The sequence below is a fragment of the Panulirus ornatus genome, chromosome 11 (assembly GCF_036320965.1).
Source record: "Panulirus ornatus isolate Po-2019 chromosome 11, ASM3632096v1, whole genome shotgun sequence".
Lineage (NCBI taxonomy): Eukaryota > Metazoa > Arthropoda > Malacostraca > Decapoda > Palinuridae > Panulirus > Panulirus ornatus.
Genome location: NC_092234.1, coordinates 20,269,327 through 20,288,670, shown reverse-complemented (window position 1 = coordinate 20,288,670; position 19,344 = coordinate 20,269,327). Strand labels below are relative to the sequence as shown.

At 41.8% G+C, this 19,344-nt stretch overlaps 1 protein-coding gene across 3 annotated transcripts in view; it reads left to right on the top strand.

Annotated features, from left to right (window-relative positions):
* The window catches only part of LOC139751364 (DNA-directed RNA polymerase II subunit RPB1-like), a 37,099-nt gene that overhangs the window by 5,414 nt on the left and 12,341 nt on the right, over positions 1-19,344 (top strand). For 2 of the 3 annotated variants that reach the window (XM_071666728.1, XM_071666727.1), the window contains exon 2: positions 14,403-14,599. In XM_071666728.1, coding sequence (XP_071522829.1) covers positions 14,522-14,599 — 78 coding nt within the window. In that variant the 5' untranslated portion in view covers positions 14,403-14,521. Of the gene's footprint in view, positions 1-12,657; positions 12,764-14,402; positions 14,600-19,344 lie in introns of those variants that run through there. The other variant, XM_071666729.1, reaches the window with a different exon arrangement.

The window sequence follows — 19,344 nt, the reverse complement described above, 5'->3', positions numbered from 1 at the left end:
TATAACATTGTTGGGGCCACTATTCCTTCAAACATATCCATTTTTGCTTTCCAAGATAACGTTCTCAACTTCCACACATTTTTCAACGCTCCCAGAACTTTTGCCCACTCCCCCACCCTATGACTCCCTTCCGCTTCCACGGTTCCATCCGCTGCCAAATCCACTCCCAGATATCTAAAACACTTCATTTCCTCCAGTTTTTCTCCATTCAAACTCACCTCCCAATTGACTTGTCCCTCAATCCTACTGTACCTAATAACCTTGCCCTTTTTCACATTTCCTCTCAGCTTTCTTCTTTTACACGCTTTACCAAACTCAGTCACCAGCCTCTGCAGTTTCTCACCCGAATCAGCCACCAGCGCTGTATCATCAGCGAACAACAACTGACTCACTTCCCGAACCCTCTAATCCGCAACAGACTCCATACTTGCCCCTCTCTCTAAAACTTGGAGAGCAAAAATGGGTATGTCTTTCATTATTATATGGTTGCGAGACACGGGTTATAGATAGGGTTGTACTGAGGAGAGTGGACGGGTTATAGATAGGGTTGTACTGAGGAGAGTGGAAGGGTTATAGATAGGGTTGTACTGAGGAGAGTGGAAGGGTTATAGATAGGGTTGTACTGAGGAGGGTGGATGTGGATGTGTTTGATCGAGTAAGGAATGAAAGGGTAAGAGAGATGTGTAGTAATATAAAGAGTGCGGTTGAGAGAGCAGGAGAGGGTGCTGAAATGGTTTGGATATATGGAGAGAATGAGTGAGGAAAGGTTGACAAAAAGGATATATGTGTCAGAGGTGGACGGAACAAGAAGCGGGAGACCAAATTGGAGGTGGAAAGATGGAGTGAAAATGATTTTAAGCGATCGGGACCTGAACATGAAGGAGAGTGAAAGGTATGCACGGAAGAGAGTGTATTGGAATGAATTGACATATTGGATCAATGTACCATCAGGGCATGTGAAACATCAGGGGTAAACCATGGAAAGGTGTGTGGGTCCTGGATATGGATAGGGAGCTGTGGTTTCAGTGCATTACAAATGACAACTCATGTATTGATGTGAGCGGATGTGGCCTTTCTTCGTCCGTTTCCTGGCATTACCTCGCTAAAGGGCTAGAAACCCACCCCTCCTTGTATTTTAACTTTCTAAAAGGGGAAACAGAAGAAGGAGTCACGCGGGGAGTGCTCATCCTCTTCTAAGGCTCAGATTGGGGTGTCTAAATGTGTGTGGATGTGACCAAGATGAGAAAAAAAGGAGAGAAAGGAACCTGGATGTTTTGGCTTGGAGTGAAACGAAGCTCAAGGGTTAAAGGGAAGAGTGGTATGGGAATGTTTTGGGAGTAAAGTCAGGGGTTGGTGAGAGGACAAGAGCAAGGGAAGGAGTAGCACTACTCCTTAAACAGAAGGGGTGGAAGTATGTGATAGAGTGTAAGAAAATAAACTTTAAAATTGATATGGGTAAAATTGAAAGTGGATGGAGTGAGATGGGTGATTATTGGTGCATATGCACTTGGGCATGAGAAGGAAGATCACGAGAGGCAAGTGTTTTGGGAGCAGCTCAGTGAGTGTGTTAGTAGTTTTGATGCACGAGACCGGGTTATAGTGATGGATGATTTGAATGCAAAGGTGAGTAATGTGGCAGTTGAGGGAATAATTGATGTACATGGGATGTTCAGTGTTGGAAATGGCAAAGAGCTTGTTGATTTGTGTGCTCAAAAAGGTCTGGTGATTGGAAATACCTGGTTTAAAAAGAGAGATATACATAAGTATACGTATGTAAGTAGGAGAGATGGCCAGAGAGCGTTACTGGATTACATGTTCATTGATAGAAGAGCGAAAGAGAGATTTTTAGATGTTAATGTGCTGAGAGGTGCAACTGGAGGGATGTCTGATCATTATCTTGTGGAGGTGAAGGTGAAGATTTGTAGAGGTTTTCAGAAAAGAAGAGAGAATGTTGGGGTGAAGAGAGTGGTGAGAGTAAGTGAGCTTGGGAAGGAGACTTGTGTGAGGGAGTACCAGGAGAGACTGAGTTCAGAATGGAAAAAGATGAGAGCAAAGGACGTAAGGGGAGTGGGGGAGGAATGGGATGTATTTAAGGAAGCAGTGATAGCTTGCGCAAAAGATGCTTGTGGCATGAGAAGCGTGGGAGGTGGGCAGATTAGAAAGGGTGGCGAGTTGTGGGATGAAGTAAGATTATTAGTGAAAGGGAAGAGAGAGGCATTTGGACGAGTTTTGCAGGGAAATAGTACAAATGACCAGATGTATAAAAGAAAGAGGCAGGAGGTCAAGGGAAAGGTGCAAGAGGTGAAAAAGAGGGCAAATGAGAGTTGGGGGTGAGAGATTATCATTAAATCTTAGGGAGAATTAAAAGATGTTTTGGAGGGAGGTAAATAAAGTGCGTAAGACAAGAGAACAAATGGGATCAGCGGTGAAGGGGGCTAATGGAGAGGTGATAACAAGTAGCGGTGATTTGAGGAGATGGAGTGAGTATTTTGAAGGTTTGTTGAATGTGTTAGATGATAGATTGGCAGATATAGGGTGTTTTGGTCGAGGTGGTGTGCGAAGTGAGAGGGTTAGGGGAGAATGATTTGGTAAACAGAGAAGAGGTAGTGAAAGCTTTGCAGAAGATGAAAGCCGGCAAGGCAGCGGGTTTGGATGGTATTGCAGTGGAATTTATCAAAAAAAAAAAAAAGGGGTGACTATGTTGTTGACTGGTTGGTAAGGATATTTAATGTATATACGACTCATGGTGAGATGCCTGAGGATTGGCGGAATGCATGCATAGTGCCATTGTACAAAGGCAAAGGGGATAAAGGTAAGTGCTCAAATTACAGAGGTATAAGTTTGTTGAGTATTCCTGGTAAGTTATATGGGAAGGTATTGATTGAGAGGGTGAAGACATGTACAGAGCATCAGATTGGGGAAGAGCAGTGTGGTTTCAGAAGTGGTAGAGGATGTGTGGATCAGGTGTTTGCTATGAAGAATGTATGTGAGAAATACTAAGAAAAGCAAATGGGTTTGTATGTAGCATTTATGGATCTGGAGAAGGCATATGATGGAGTTGATAGAGATGCTCTGTGGAAGGTATTAAGAATATATGGTGTGGGAGGCAAGTTGTTAGAAGCAGTGAAAGGTTTTTATCGAGGATGTAAGGCATGTGTACGAGTAGGAAGAGAGGAAAGTGATTGGTTCCCAGTGAATGTCGGTTTGCGGCAGGGGCGCGTGATGTCTCCATGGTTGTTTAATTTGTTTATGGATGGGGTTGTTAGGGAGGTGAATACAAGAGTTTTGGAGGGAGGGGCAAGTATGCAGTGTGTTGTGGATGAGAGGGCTTGGGAAGTGAGTCAGTTGTTGTTCGCTGATGATACAGCGCTGGTGGCTGATTCGGATGAGAAACTGCAGAAGCTGGTGACTGAGCTTGGTAAAGTGTGTGGAAGAAGAAAGCTGAGAGTAAATGTGAATAAGAGCAAGGTTATTAGGTACAGTAAGGTTGAGGGACAAGTCAATTGGGAGGTAAGTTTGAATGGAGAAAAACTGGAGGAAGTGAAGTGTTTTAGATATCTGGGAGTGTGTTTGGCAGCGGATGGAAGCATGGAAGTGGAAGTAAGTCAAAGGGTGGGAGAGGGGGCGAAAGTTCTGGGAGCGTTGAAAAATGTGTGGAAGGCGAGAACATTATCTCGGAAAGCGAAAATGGGTATGTTTGAAGGAATTGTGATTCCAACAATGTTATGTGGTTGCGAGGAGTAGGCTATAGATAGAGTTTTGCGCAGGAGGGTGGATGTGTTGGAAATGAGATGTTTGAGGACAGTATGTGGTGTGAGATGGTTTGATCGAGTAAGTAATGAAAGGGTAAGAGAGATGTGTGGTAATATAAAGAGTGTGCTTGAGAGAGCAGAAGAGGGTGCTTTGAAATGGTTTGGTCACATGGAGAGAATGAGTGAGGAAAGATTGACAAAGAAGATACATGTGTCAGAGGTGGAGAGAACGAGAAGTGGGAGACCAAAGTGGAGGTGGAAAGACAGAGTGAAAAAGATTTTGAGCGATCGGGACCTGAACATGCAGAGGGGTGAAAGGCTTGCAAGGAGTAGAGTGAATTGGAACGATGTGGTATACCGGGGTCGATGTGCTGTCAATGGCTTGAACCAGGGCATGTGAAGAGTTTAGGGTAAACCATGGAAAGTTCTGTGGGGCCTGGATGTGGAAAGGGAGCTGTAGTTTCAGTGCATTATACATGCCAGCTAGAGACTGAGTGTGAACGAATGTGGCCTTTGTTGTCTTTTCCTAGCGCTACCTCGCGCGCATTGGGGGGGGGGGGGGGGGGGGGGGGGGGTCATTTCATATGTGGCGGGATGGCGGTGGGAATGAATAAAGGCAGCAAGTATGAATTATGTACATGTGTATATATGTATATGTCTGTGTATGTATATGTATGTATACGTTGAAATTTATAGGTATGTATTATGTGTGTGTGTGTGTGGACGTGTATGTATATACATGTGTATGTGGGTGGGTTGGGCCATTCTTTCGTGTTTCCTTGCCCTACCTCGTTAATGCGGGAGACAGTGACAAAGTATGATAAAGTGTATCTATCTATCTATCTATCTATCTATCTATATATATATATATATATATTTTTTTTTTTTTCTTTTTTTTTTTTATACTTTGTCGCTGTCTCCCGCGTTTGCGAGGTAGCGCAAGGAAACAGACGAAAGAAATGGCCCAACCCCCCCCCCATACACATGTATATACATACGTCCACACACGCAAATATACATACCTACACAGCTTTCCATGGTTTACCCCAGACGCTTCACATGCCTTGATTCAATCCACTGACAGCACGTCAACCCCGGTATACCACATCGCTCCAATTCACTCTATTCCTTGCCCTCCTTTCACCCTCCTGCATGTTCAGGCCCCGATCACACAAAATCTTTTTCACTCCATCTTTCCACCTCCAATCTGGTCTCCCACTTCTCCTCGTTCCCTCCACCTCCGACACATATATCCTCTTGGTCAATCTTTCCTCACTCATTCTATCCATGTGCCCAAACCACTTCAAAACACCCTCTTCTGCTCTCTCAACCACGCTCTTTTTATTTCCACACATCTCTCTTACCCTTACGTTACTTACTCGATCAAACCACCTCACACCACACATTGTCCTCAAACATCTCATTTCCAGCACATCCATCCTCCTGCGCACAACTCTATCCATAGCCCACGCCTCGCAACCATACAACTTTGTTGGAACCACTATTCCTTCAAACATACCCATTTTTGCTTTCCGAGATAATGTTCTCGACTTCCACACATTCTTCAAGGCCCCCAGAATTTTCGCCCCCTCCCCCACCCTATGATCCACTTCCGCTTCCATGGTTCCATCCGCTGCCAGATCCACTCCCAGATATCTAAAACACTTCACTTCCTCCAGTTTTTCTCCATTCAAACTCACCTCCCAATTGACTTGACCCTCAACCCTACTGTACCTAATAACCTTGCTCTTATTTACATTTACTCTTAACTTTCTTCTTCCACACACTTTACCAAACTCAGTCACCAGCTTCTGCAGTTTCTCACATGAATCAGCCACCAGCGCTGTATCATCAGCGAACAACAACTGACTCACTTCCCAAGCTCTCTCATCCCCAACAGACTTCATACTTGCCCCTCTTTCCAAAACTCTTGCATTTACCTCCCTAACAACCCCATCCATAAACAAATTAAACAACCATGGAGACATCACACACCCCTGCCGCAAACCTACATTCACTGAGAACCAATCACTTTCCTCTCTTCCTACACGTACACATGCCTTACATCCTCGATGAAAACTTTATATATATATATATATATATATATATATATATATATATATATATATATATATATATATATATATATATATATATTTGAATTATGTACATATGTACATATATATATATCTTTGTGTGTATATATATGTATACGTTGAGATGTATAGGTATGTATTTGTGTGTGTGTGGACGTGTATGTATATACATGTGTATTCCTATGGGTCCACGGGGAAAATGAAACACGAAAAGTTCCCAAGTGCACTTTCGTGTAATAATCACATCATCAGGGGAGACACAAGAGAGAAATGTAACAGTCAGTTGATATACATCGAAGAGACGAAGCTAGGACGCCATTTGGTTAACATGTGATTGTGCAAAACATGTGTATGTGGGTGGGTTGGGCCATTCTTTCGTCTGTTTCCTTGCGCTACCTCGCTAACGCGGGAGAGAGCGATAAAGTATGATATATATATATATATATATATATATATATATATATATATATATATATATATATATATATTATCCCTGGGGATGGGGGAGAAAGAATACTTCCCACGTGTTACCTGCGTGTCGTAGAAGGAGACTAAAAGGGGAGGGAGCGGGGGGCTGGAAATCCTCCCCTCTCATCATTTTTTTAAATTTTCCAAAAGAAGGAACAGAGAAGGGGGCCCGGTGAGGATATTCCCTCAAAGGCCCAGTCCTCTGTTCTTAACGCTACCTCGCTAACGCGGGAAATGGCGAATAGTTTGAAAAAAAGAAAGATATATTATATATATATATATTATATAATATATATATATTATATATATATATATTATATATATAATATATATATATAGTATGAAGTCTGTTGTGGATGAGAGAGCTTGGGAAGTGAGTCAGTTGTTGTTCGCTGATGATACAGCGCTGGTGGCTGATTCATGTGAGAAACTGCAGAAGCTGGTGACTGAGTTTGGTAAAGTGTCTGAAAGAAGAAAGTTAAGAGTAAATGTGAATAAGAGCAAGGTTATTAGGTACAGTAGGGTTGAGGGTCAAGTCAATTGGGAGGTGAGTTTGAATGGAGAAAAACTGGAGGAAGTGAAGTGTTTTAGATATCTGGGAGTGGATCTGGCAGCGGATGGAACCATGGAAGCTGAAGTGGATCATAGGGTGGGGGAGGGGGCGAAAATTCTGGGGGCCTTGAAGAATGTGTGGAAGTCGAGAACATTATCTCGGAAAGCAAAAATGAGTATGTTTGAAGGAATAGTGGTTCCAACAATGTTGTATGGTTGCGAGGCGTGGGCTATGGATAGAGTTGTGCGCAGGAGGGTGGATGTGCTGGAAATGAGATGTTTGAGGACAATGTGTGGTGTGAGGTGGTTTGACCGAGTAAGTAACGTAAGGGTAAGAGAGGTGTGTGGAAATAAAAAGAGCGTGGTTGAGAGAGCAGAAGAGGGTGTTTTGAAATGGTTTGGGCACATGGAGAGAATGAGTGAGGAAAGATTGACCAAGAGGATATATGTGTCGGAGGTGGAGGGAACGAGGGGAAGAGGGAGACCAAATTGGAGGTGGAAAGATGGAGTGAAAAAGATTTTGTGTGATCGGGGCCTGAACATGCAGGAGGGTGAAAGTAGGGCAAGGAATAGAGTGAATTGGAGCGATGTGGTATACCGGGGTTGACGTGCTGTCAGTGGATTGAATCGGGGCATGTGAAGCGTCTGGGGTAAACCATGGAAAGCTGTTTAGGTATGTATATTTTGCGTGTGTGGACGTATGTATATACATGTGTATGGGGGTGGGTTGGGCCATTTCTTTCGTCTGTTTCCTTGCGCTACCTCGCAAACGCGGGAGACAGCGACAAAGTATAAAAAAAAAAAAAAAAAAAAAAAAAAAAAATATATATATATATGTATATATGTGTGTGTGTGTGTGTGTGTATGTATGTATGTATGTGTGTGTGTGTGTGTGTGTGTGTGTGTGTGTGTGTTTTGTGTTTAGTAAGAGGTCACAGTGGAGCTTGTGCTTTAGTATGTGCTGAAAACCACGAGGAAAATGAAACATGATAAGCTCAAGTGCACTTTCGTGTAATGATCACGTCGTCAGGGGAGATGCAGTAATGAGACAGAAGACGTAAATGAGTCACTTGATATACAACGAAGAGACGTCGTTAAGATGCTGGTTTACCAATAGCGTCTTAGCTATGTCACTCCCTTCTATATCCCCTGGCGAAGCGTTAATTAATGTACACGAAAGTGCACTTGGAAACTTATCGTGTTTCATTTCCGTGTTATATATATAATACCAGAAATCCTCCCCTCCTTGTATTTTTAACTTTCTAAAATGGGAAACAGAAGAAGGAGTCACGCGGGGAGTGCTCATCCTCCTCGAAGGCTCAGACTGGGGTGTCTAAATGTGTGTGGATGTAACCAAGATGTGAAAAAAGGAGAGATAGGTAGTATGTTTGAGGAAAGGAACCTGGATGTTTTGGCTCTGAGTGAAACGAAGCTCAAGGGTAAAGGGGAAGATTGGTTTGGGAGTGTCTTGAGAGTAAAGTCAGGGGTTAGTGAGAGGACAAGAGCAAGGGAAGGAGTAGTAGTACTCCTGAAACAAGAGTTGTGGGAGTATGTGATAGAATGTAAGAAAGTAAATTCTCGATTAATATGGGTAGAACTTAAAGTTGATGGAGAGAGATGGGTGATTATTGGTTCATATGCACCTGGGCATGAGAAGAAAGATCATGAGAGGCAAGTGTTTTGGGAGCAGCTGAATGAGTGTGTTAGTGGTTTTGATGCACGAGACCGGGTTATAGTGATGGGTGATTTGAATGCAAAGGTGAGTAATGTGGCAGTTGAGGGAATAATTGGTATACATGGGGTGTTCAGTGTTGTAAATGGAAATGGTGAAGAGCTTGTAGATTTGTGTGCTGAAAAGGGACTGGTGATTGGGAATACCTGGTTTAAAAAGCGAGATATACATAAGTATACGTATGTAAGTAGGAGAGATGGCCAGAGAGCGTTATTGGATTACGTGTTAATTGACAGGCGCGCGAAAGAGAGACTTTTGGATGTTAATGTGCTGAGAGGTGCAACTGGAGGGATGTCTGATCATTATCTTGTGGAGGCTAAGGTGAAGATTTGTATGGGTTTTCAGAAAAAAAGAGTGAATGTTGGGGTGAAGAGGGTGGTGAGAGTAAGTGAGCTTGGGAAGGAGACTTGTGTGAGGAAGTACCAGGAGAGACTGAGTACAGATGGGATGTATTTAGGGAATCAGTGATGGATTGCGCAAAAGATGCTTGTGGCATGAGAAGAGTGGGAGGTGGGTTGATTAGAAAGGGTAGTGAGTGGTGGGATGAAGAAGTAAGATTATTGGTGAAAGAGAAGAGAGAGGCATTTGGACGATTTTTGCCGGGAAAAAATGCAATTGAGTGGGAGATGTATAAAAGAAAGAGACTGAAGGTCAAGAGAAAGGTGCAAGAGTTGAAAAAGAGGGCAAATGAGAGTTGGGGTGAGAGAGTATCATTAAATTTTGGGGAGAATAAAAAGATGTTCTGGAAGGAGGTAAATAAAGTGCGTAAGACAAGGGAGCAAATGGGAACTTCAGTGAAAGGCGCAAATGGGGAGGTGATAACAAGTAGTGGTGATGTGAGAAGGAGATAGAGTGAGTATTTTGAAGGTTTGTTGAATGTGTTTGATGATAGAGTGGCAGATATAGGGTGTTTTGGTCGAGGTGGTGTGCAAAGTGAGAGGGTTAGGGAAAATGATTTGGTAAACAGAGGAGAGGTAGTAAAAGCTTTGCGGAAGATGAAAGCCGGCAAGGCAGCAGGTTTGGATGGTATTGCAGTGGAATTTATAAAAAAATGGGGTGACTGTATTATTGACTGGTTGGTAAGGTTATTTAATGTATGTATGACTCATGGTGAGGTGCCTGAGGATTGGCGGAATGCGTGCATAGTGCCATTGTACAAAGGCAAAGGGGATAAGAGTGAGTGCTCAAATTACAGAGGTATAAGTTTGTTGAGTATTCCTGGTAAATTATATGGGAGGGTATTGATTGAGAGGGTGAAGGCATGTACAGAGCATCAGATTGGGGGAAGAGCAGTGTGGTTTCAGAAGTGGTAGAGGATGTGTGGATCAGGTGTTTGCTTTGAAGAATGTATGTGAGAAATACTTAGAAAAGCGAATGGATTTGTATGTAGCATTTATGGATCTGGAGAAGGCATATGATAGAGTTGATAGAGATGCTTTGTGGAAGGTATTAAGAATATATGGTGTGAGAGGCAAGTTGTTAGAAGCAGTGAAAAGTTTTTATCGAGGATGTAAGGCATGTGTACGTGTAGGAAGAGAGGAAAGTGATTGGTTCTCAGTGAATGTAGGTTTGCGGCAGGGGTGTGTGATGTCTCCATGGTTGTTTAATTTGTTTATGGATGGGGTTGTTAGGGAGGTGAATGCAAGAGTTTTGGAAAGAGGGGCAAGTATGAAGTCTGTTGGGGATGAGAGAGCTTGGGAAGTGAGTCAGTTGTTGTTCGCTGATGATACAGCGCTGGTGGCTGATTCATGTGAGAAACTGCAGAAGCTGGTGACTGAGTTTGGTAAAGTGTGTGAAAGTTAAGAGTAAATGTGAATAAGAACAAGGTTATTAGGTACAGTAGGGTTGAGGGTCAAGTCAATTGGGATGTAAGTTTGAATGGAGAAAAACTGGAGGAAGTAAAGTGTTTTAGATATCTGGGAGTGGATCTGGCAGCGGATGGAACCATGGAAGCGGAAGTGAATCATAAGGTGGGGGAGGGGGCGAAAATCCTGGGAGCCTTGAAAAATGTGTGGAAGTCGAGAACATTATTTCGGAAAGCAAAAATGGGTATGTTTGAAGGAATAGTGGTTCCAACAATGTTGTATGGTTGCGAGGCGTGGGCTATGGATAGAGTTAAGCGCAAGAGGGTGGATGTGCTGGAAATGAGATGTTTGAGGACAATGTGTGGTGTGAGGTGGTTTGATCGAGTAAGTAATGTAAGGGTAAGAGAGATGTGTGGAAATAAAAAGAGCGTGGTTGAGAGAGCAGAAGAGGGTGTTTTGAAATGGTTTGGGCACATGGAGAGAATGAGTGAGGAAAGATTGACCAAGAGGATATATGTGTCGGAGGTGGAGGGAACGAGGAGAAGTGGGAGACCAAATTGGAGGTGGAAAGATGGAGTGAAAAAGATTTTGTGTGATCGGGCCTGAACATGCAGGAGGGTGAAAGGAGGGCAAGGAATAGAGTGAATTGGATCGATGTGGTATACCGGGGTTGACGTGCTGTCAGTGGATTGAATCAGGGCATGTGAAGCGTCTGGGGTAAACCATGGAAAGTTGTGTGGGGCCTGGATGTGGAAAGGGAGCTGTGGTTTCGGGCATATTTGCGCGGCAGCTAGAGACTGAGTGTGAACGAATGGGGCCTTTGTTGTCTTTTCCTAGTGCTACCTCGCACACATGAGGGGGGAGGGGGATGGTATTCCATGTGTGGCGAGGTGGCGATGGGAGTGAATGGGGGCAGTGTGAATTGTGTGCATGGGTATATATGTATGTGTCTGTGTATATATATATATGTGTACATTGAGATGTTTAGGTATGTATATTTCCGTGTGTGGACGTGTGTGTGTGTGTATCCATTGTGTATGGGGGTGGGTTGGGCCATTTCTTTCGTCTGTTTCCTTGCGCTACCTCGCAAACGCGGGAGACAGCGACAAAGCAAAATAAATAATAATAATATATATATATATATATATATATATATATATATATATATATATATATATTTCTTTTCTTTCATACTATTCGCCATTTCCCGCGTTAGCAAGTTAGCGTTAAGAACAGAGGACTGGGCCTTTGAGGGAATATCCTCATCTGGCCCCCTTCTCTGTTCCTCTTTGAGAAAAAAAAAAAAAAAAAGAGGGGAGGATTTCCAGCCCCCCGCTCCCTTCCCTTTTAGTCGCCTTCTACGACACGCAGGGAATACGTGGGAAGTATTCTTTCTCCCCTATCCCCAGGGATATATTATATATATATATATATATATATATATATATATATATATATATATATATATATATATATATATATATATATTATACCTGGGGATAGGGGAGAAAGAATACTTCCCACGTATTCCCTGCGTGTCGTAGAAAGCGACTAAAGGGGAGGGAGCGGGGGGCTGGAAATCCTCCCCTCTCGTTTTTTTTTTTTTTTTAATTTTCCAAAAGAAGGAACAGAGAATTGGGCCAGGTGAGGGTATTCCCTCAAAGGCCCAGTCCTCTGTTCTTAACGCTACCTCGCTAATGCGGGAAATGGCGAATAGTTTGAAAGAAAAAGAAATATATATATATGTATATATATATATATATATATATATATATATATATATATATATATATATATATATATATTTTTTTTTTTTTTTTTTTTTTTTTTTTTTTCAAACTATTCGCCATTTCCCGCATTAGCGAGGTAGCGTTAAGAACAGAGGACTGGGCCTTTGAGGGAATACCCTCACCTGGCCCAATTCTCTGTTCCTTCTTTTGGAAAATTGAAAAAAAAACCGAGAGGGGAGGATTTCCAGCCCCCCGCTCATATATATATATATATATATATATATATATATATATATATATATATATATATATATATATATATATATATATATATATATATGATTACAATTGACGCTTTCTTTATAGAGTAAATGAACTATCCTAAATAAGAATTTACTATGGTGTGGCTGAACCAGACATTTTTGTGTGTTAGGTATCTTTGTTTTCAGCAATAATGACAAAATTCATCGGAGTTTTTACACAGCAGTTCCTAAATTTCTCACCTGTATATTCTTAGTCTAACAATGGGTTGAATCCCTGAAGCTACGTCGTGTGCGGCTGGACTGACGTGTGCGTCTGTTGTGTATGCTGTCTCTTCCTTCCCTCTCCCGGACAGGCGAGACAGGAGGTAAGAGTGCGAGGGGAGTAGTCTAATCCCAGTTGAGTAAGATTACCTCTTGAGGGTTATTAGAGGCAGGAGGTCCGTGGTCTAAATTTATGCTTAATTTAGGACTGTACTTAAAGACGTACATGAAGTATAAAACATGTCATTCTTAAAGATGGTAAAGTACTGTTAGTGGGGAATTTCAATTAAAAAGAGATAGACTGGGAGGTGGGGCACGTGGATTCTCATGGTGATAGGGAGTCATGAAAACAAGTAATAAGAGTTAATACAAGAATTTTTTCTATGCCAGTGTCAGTGAACGTACTAAAATTAGAGACACTGATGCCTCACTAAGATGAGAGGCACTGATACAGCACTAGGATGAGAGGCACTGATACACCATCATTACAACTAGATCTTATCTTCACGCATACTGATGTGAGTATTGGACATTCAAATATTAGCACAGAAGACTAATGATGTTATATGAAGGTGATCCATCCCAGGCCGGGCTTAAGCCATCATGTCTTGGCGCGCTGCCTGACTATGTGAAGCTGTCCGCCAGCCACCCGACCGACGTCTCACCGCCTGTTACCCAGGTGACGTCATGCATGATGCAGTCGTACAACACACGACGTCTTGAATTATGAGTCTCATCACCAAATCAAAGAAAATTACATTCACGAACAAATTATGTATCCGCCTGAAAACCTAAATCCAAATAAATTAACCCAACTCATTGTCACGTGACGTCACCACCACAACGTACATGCTGGCGTCATGATCAGCTTCGTTCTCAGCAAATCTCGTCCACGGAATTCACATGTAGCCCCAGCCATTGCCGTGTTGTCGCGTCAAACGAGTAAGATAAAAACAAACAACTTCAGGACGCATTTTACTAACCTGATCGATTTCAAAACGATCACAAATGAACTATGTATACGTAGAACATTCTAATTCATTTCAGGTAACTGACACTACGTCTACATTGTGCGATTTAGTAGTCAGAAGATCAAAGCTACAAAGTCAGTACTATGAACCGAGATTTCAAATGATTTCAGCCACTCGGTCCAACATGATGTGACAAACACTAACAAGCTACCATTGGAAAGCAACTACCATCCAAACGTTCAAGGAAGAATAGGGCAACAAGGGTGCAAGTGTCACCTTCAATGTCTGTCAAGAATAGAAACTCATCTCCCTGTTGTCGAACTATGCATTGTTCTAATGAACCTTTGCTGTAGGATGCAGGTTAAATAAATGTGAAGTCTCATCATTCCCATGATCATGCTGTCTTCTGGTTTCACTCAATATGCACATGTTTTGGATGTATATAAATGTATTCGAAGTACATTTATTTTTCATTATTGGTAATACTTGCTGTTAACAACTATTTGATTGACCTATCACCTGGTGTTTCTTGCTGAATGTTACCGTTAAATCTTGTTATAAGCCTATATTGTTGGACCACATAATGCACCGGTGATAAGGTGAGAGTCGCAATCAAATTCTACCCCAACGATCAGACTGCCTTACTTCGGACAACAGAGGTTATTACCACGTTAGTCAGGTATGGGAAGGCATGGTGGGTTAGAATTTTGTATCACACTTTTTTCTCTATGTGTTATGCTGTTCATCTTAAAGTCACTATTTTTTTTTTCAGATTATGACAGCGTGAAGTGTAAGAGAAGGTAAGGGAGTTTTCGTAGTGAAGATCTCAGATTGGATTTGAAGGCCATCACTGAGCGCGACGAGGGAAGGTGAAGCAAAAAGCCTAGCAAAATGGCTGGGTCAGACAGCAAGGCTCCGCTGCGTCAGGTTCGCAGGGTTCAGTTCGGCATTCTCAGCCCCGATGAAATCGTAAGTTTGTTATATATAACTATTTTTCGTTACTGCTTTTCGTTAATATATATTTCTACTCTTAAGGATGTTAATGTGCTGAGAGGTGCAACTGGAGGGATGTCTGATTATTATCTTGTGGAGGCTAAGGTGAAGATTTGTATGGGTTATCAGAAAAGAAGAGTGAATGTTGGGGTGAAGAGGGTGGTGAGAGTAAGTGAGCTTGGGAAGGAGACCTGTGTGAGGAAGTACCAGGAGAGACTGAGTACAGAATGGAAAAAGGTGAGAACAATGGAAGTAAGGGGAGTGGGGGAGGAATGGGATGTATTTAGGGAATCAGTGATGGATTGCGCAAAAGATGCTTGTGGCATGAGAAGAGTGGGAGGTGGGTTGATTAGAAAGGGTAGTGAGTGGTGGGATGAAGAAGTAAGAGTATTAGTGAAAGAGAAGAGAGAGGCATTTGGACGATTTTTGCAGGGAAAAAATGCAATTGAGTGGGAGATGTATAAAAGAAAGAGACAGGAGGTCAAGAGAAAAGTGCAAGAGGTGAAAAAAAGGGCAAATGAGAGTTGGGGTGAGAGAGTATCATTAAATTTTAGGGAGAATAAAAAGATGTTCTGGAAGGAGGTAAATAAAGTGCGTAAGACAAGGGAGCAAATGGGAACTTCAGTGAAGGGCGCAAATGGGGAGGTGAAAACAAGTAGTGGTGATGTGAGAAGGAGATGGAGTGAGTATTTTGAAGGTTTGTTGAATGTGTTTGATGATAGAGTGGCAGATATAGGGTGTTTTGGTCGAGGTGGTGTGCAAAGTGAGAGGGTTAGGGAAAATGATTTGGTAAACAGAGAAGAGGTAGTGAAAGCTTTGCGGAAGATGAAAGCCGGCAAGGCAGCAGGTTTGGATGGTATTGCAGTGGAATTTATTAAAAAAGGGGGTGACTGTATTGTTGACTGGTTGGTAAGGTTATTTAATGTATGTATGACTCATGGTGAGGTGCCTGAGGATTGGCGGAATGCGTGCATAGTGCCATTGTACAAAGGCAAAGGGGATAAGAGTGAGTGCTCAAATTACAGAGGTATAAGTTTGTTGAGTATTCCTGGTAAATTATATGGGAGGGTATTGATTGAGAGGGTGAAGGCATGTACAGAGCATCAGATTGGGGAAGAGCAGTGTGGTTTCAGAAGTGGTAGAGGATGTGTGGATCAGGTGTTTGCTTTGAAGAATGTATGTGAGAAATACTTAGAAAAGCAAATGGATTTGTATGTAGCATTTATGGATCTGGAGAAGGCATATGATAGAGTTGATAGAGATGCTCTGTGGAAGGTATTAAGAATATATGGTGTGGGAGGAAAGTTGTTAGAAGCAGCGAAAAGTTTTTATCGAGGATGTAAGGCATGTGTACGTGTAGGAAGAGAGGAAAGTGATTGGTTCTCAGTGAATGTAGGTTTGCGGCAGGGGTGTGTGATGTCTCCATGGTTGTTTAATTTGTTTATGGATGGGGTTGTTAGGGAGGTGAATGCAAGAGTTTTGGAAAGAGAGGCAAGTATGAAGTCTGTTGGGGATGAGAGAGCTTGGGAAGTGAGTCAGTTGTTGTTCGCTGATGATACAGCGCTGGTGGCTGATTCATGTGAGAAACTGCAGAAGCTGGTGACTGAGTTTGGTAAAGTGTGTGGAAGAAGAAAGTTAAGAGTAAATGTGAATAAGAGTAAGGTTATTAGGTACAGTAGGGTTGAGGGTCAAGTCAATTGGGAGGTGAGTTTGAATGGAGAAAAACTGGAGGAAGTGAAGTGTTTTAGATATCTGGGAGTGGATCTGGCAGCGGATGGAACCATGGAAGCGGAAGTGGATCATAGGGTGGGGGAGGGGGCGAAAATTCTGGGGGCCTTGAAGAATGTGTGGAAGTCGAGAACATTATCTCGGAAAGCAAAAATGGGTATGTTTGAAGGAATAGTGGTTCCAACAATGTTGTATGGTTGCGAGGCGTGGGCTATGGATAGAGTTGTGCGCAGGAGGATGGATGTGCTGGAAATGAGATGTTTGAGGACAATGTGTGGTGTGAGGTGGTTTGATCGAGTGAGTAACGTAAGGGTAAGAGAGATGTGTGGAAATAAAAAGAGCGTGGTAGAGAGAGCAGAAGAGGTGTTTTGAAGTGGTTTGGGCACATGGAGAGAATGAGTGAGGAAAGATTGACCAAGAGGATATATGTGTCGGAGGTGAAGGGAACGAGAAGAGGGAGACCAAATTGGAGGTGGAAAGATGGAGTGAAAAAGATATTGTGTGATCGGGGCCTGAACATGCAGGAGGGTGAAAGGAGGGCAAGGAATAGAGTGAACTGGAGCGATGTGATATACCGGGGTTGACGTGCTGTCAGTGGATTGAATCAAGGCATGTGAAGCGTCTGGGGTAAAACATGGAAAGTTGTGTAGGTATGTATATTTGCGTGTGTGGACGTATGTATATACATGTGTATGGGGGGGTTGGGCCTTTTCTTTCGTCTGTTTCCTTGCGCTACCTCGCAAACGCGGGAGACAGCGACAAAGTATAATAAAAAAAATAATATATATATATATATATATATATATATATATATATATATATATATATATATATATATATACACGCTGTATGGTGTCCTTTAAAGTGCTGATATAGTCTTAGTTCAGTATAGTGACACTGTGATGACAATGTTAGTCCTGGTCAAAGATTTAGTTGATCTTTTGGTAGAAGCATAATCGGACAAATAATGAAATGCCAGTTGGATTTGGCGCTCATTCATTGCCAATTAATATTCTAATCCTTGTTTGAACATAACATTCTTGTTTAACACGAATCATGCTGCCCAAATCAAACAATAATCTGATGTAGCAAAACACTCAGAAGTTTGCTAGTCAAACTGTTGCAATGTAACGTTTTTTTATGATACAAATCATACATGCTTTTGGACCTATCACCAGCGGGCACGTCACCACACACCTATAATCCTTTGTTTCTTATTTGTTCTCGCAAAACACGGCGAATTTATAATGCATTCTTACCCATCCTGTGGGCTGTGCCACACATTAAGATACGGAATGCATGAAAAGAATGCAAGAATGCAAAACTGGGTTACAGTGGTCTAGTTACATAGCACAGTTTAGCGCGGAAAGTGTTTTCAGGTACGTAACCCACACACAGCCCGGGCGTTGTCATTTGTGTACTTGCACCGTTGTTTGCTTGCAAATGGGCACTGGGTTCACTAGAGTTCATGCTATAATGAACTGTGGCGCACGTCAGCATCAGTAGGTCAGCCGAAAAAAAAGTGTATGGCTCTGAGTTTATGTTAAGTGAGGTTATCTTGAAGCAGGAGGGTTTTTTTTTTCACTTATATATTTCTAAACGAGTAAGATGTTTTATTGCCGAGCCTTTGCTGCGTTATTCACTGTCATTAAAGACTTTTTTTTTATGTCCCTGCCGGTAAATCATTGCCAAGTTAGCTAGACGTCCGTTGTTCGGTAAACTTATGGAAACTATCATTTAGGAGTCGTGTGTGACAAATCTGCTTGGTTTCTTTTATATGGTCAATATATACATTTAAAATAAATCGGTCGATGTCATCAACTTCCAGTTTTGAGAAATCTATCAAAATATCCATAATCAAATATTTTTACCAGCAAAAGCTGTCACATGATGAACGGGGTTAGGAAATTGGTTAAAAGACCTTGAACAGTAAGTAGTGACTAACTGTCAAGCCTCACAATAGACGTCACAAGGTGTGCCACAGGGATCAGTCTTGGGATAAGTTCTGTTTTTAATCTCTATTGGTTACACTGATAATGAGCTGCGCAGTAAGATAACGATTTGGTACAAAATACTATGGTTGTAAATAAATCCACAACAGACACTAATGTCTGCAGTAGAAAACAGCCACACACTTAATGGACTATGCTCATAGATGGCAAATTTATTTTGATATGAATCTGTGCGAATTTTTAATCAACGGTCGTAGAAAGAAGAAGGCAAACTATACTTAATTCTATAATGCTGTTAATAATGAATGAGTTAGAACATAATTATTATAATTTGCTAACCTAAAGCCAAACAAATAATTTACGCAGCATTAAAAAGGAAAACGAACAAAATTCTTGGCTTTATAGTAAGTACATTCGAATTTAAAAGTCAAAATAATCCTCACTCTTAACAATTTACTGATGCGTCACCACTTTCAGTGGTGTGTACAAATTTGGTTACCCTACTTAAAGAAACTGTACTACAGGGACGAACCACTCAATTGATTTCCCATTACAGCCGGCCAGACAACACTAGCTTAGAAAATATATACTACTTTTTTTAACGTGTTTTACTATTCATAGTTGAAAGCAGCACCGTATGTGTGTTTAAGAATAGATATGATAAATATTTCGTTTCAGTCAGTCCACAACGAACATTATTTGCGCCTTTATAGTTCCATACAAAGTTTATAGCGAATCCTCTGATACGATCTAGTTATGTGGAAATAACCCACAAACAGTCTCTGAGCAATTCTCCTTCTATTGGATACTTCCTGAAGAATAACCTTATTTACGTTAGATAAAATAACGTGACAGAACCTTGCTCCGAACATCTAGGTGTGCCATTTCTTAGCTAGAATATGTATGATTCCAAGTGGAAACAGGTAAAGAAGTGTTGTATTGCTAACCAGCAGAAAAGGTGGTACTGATTTTACGTAGTCATTACTACTCAATCATTCAGTGGCATAGAAATAAAAGGACTGCGTATAATATGTACAGAGG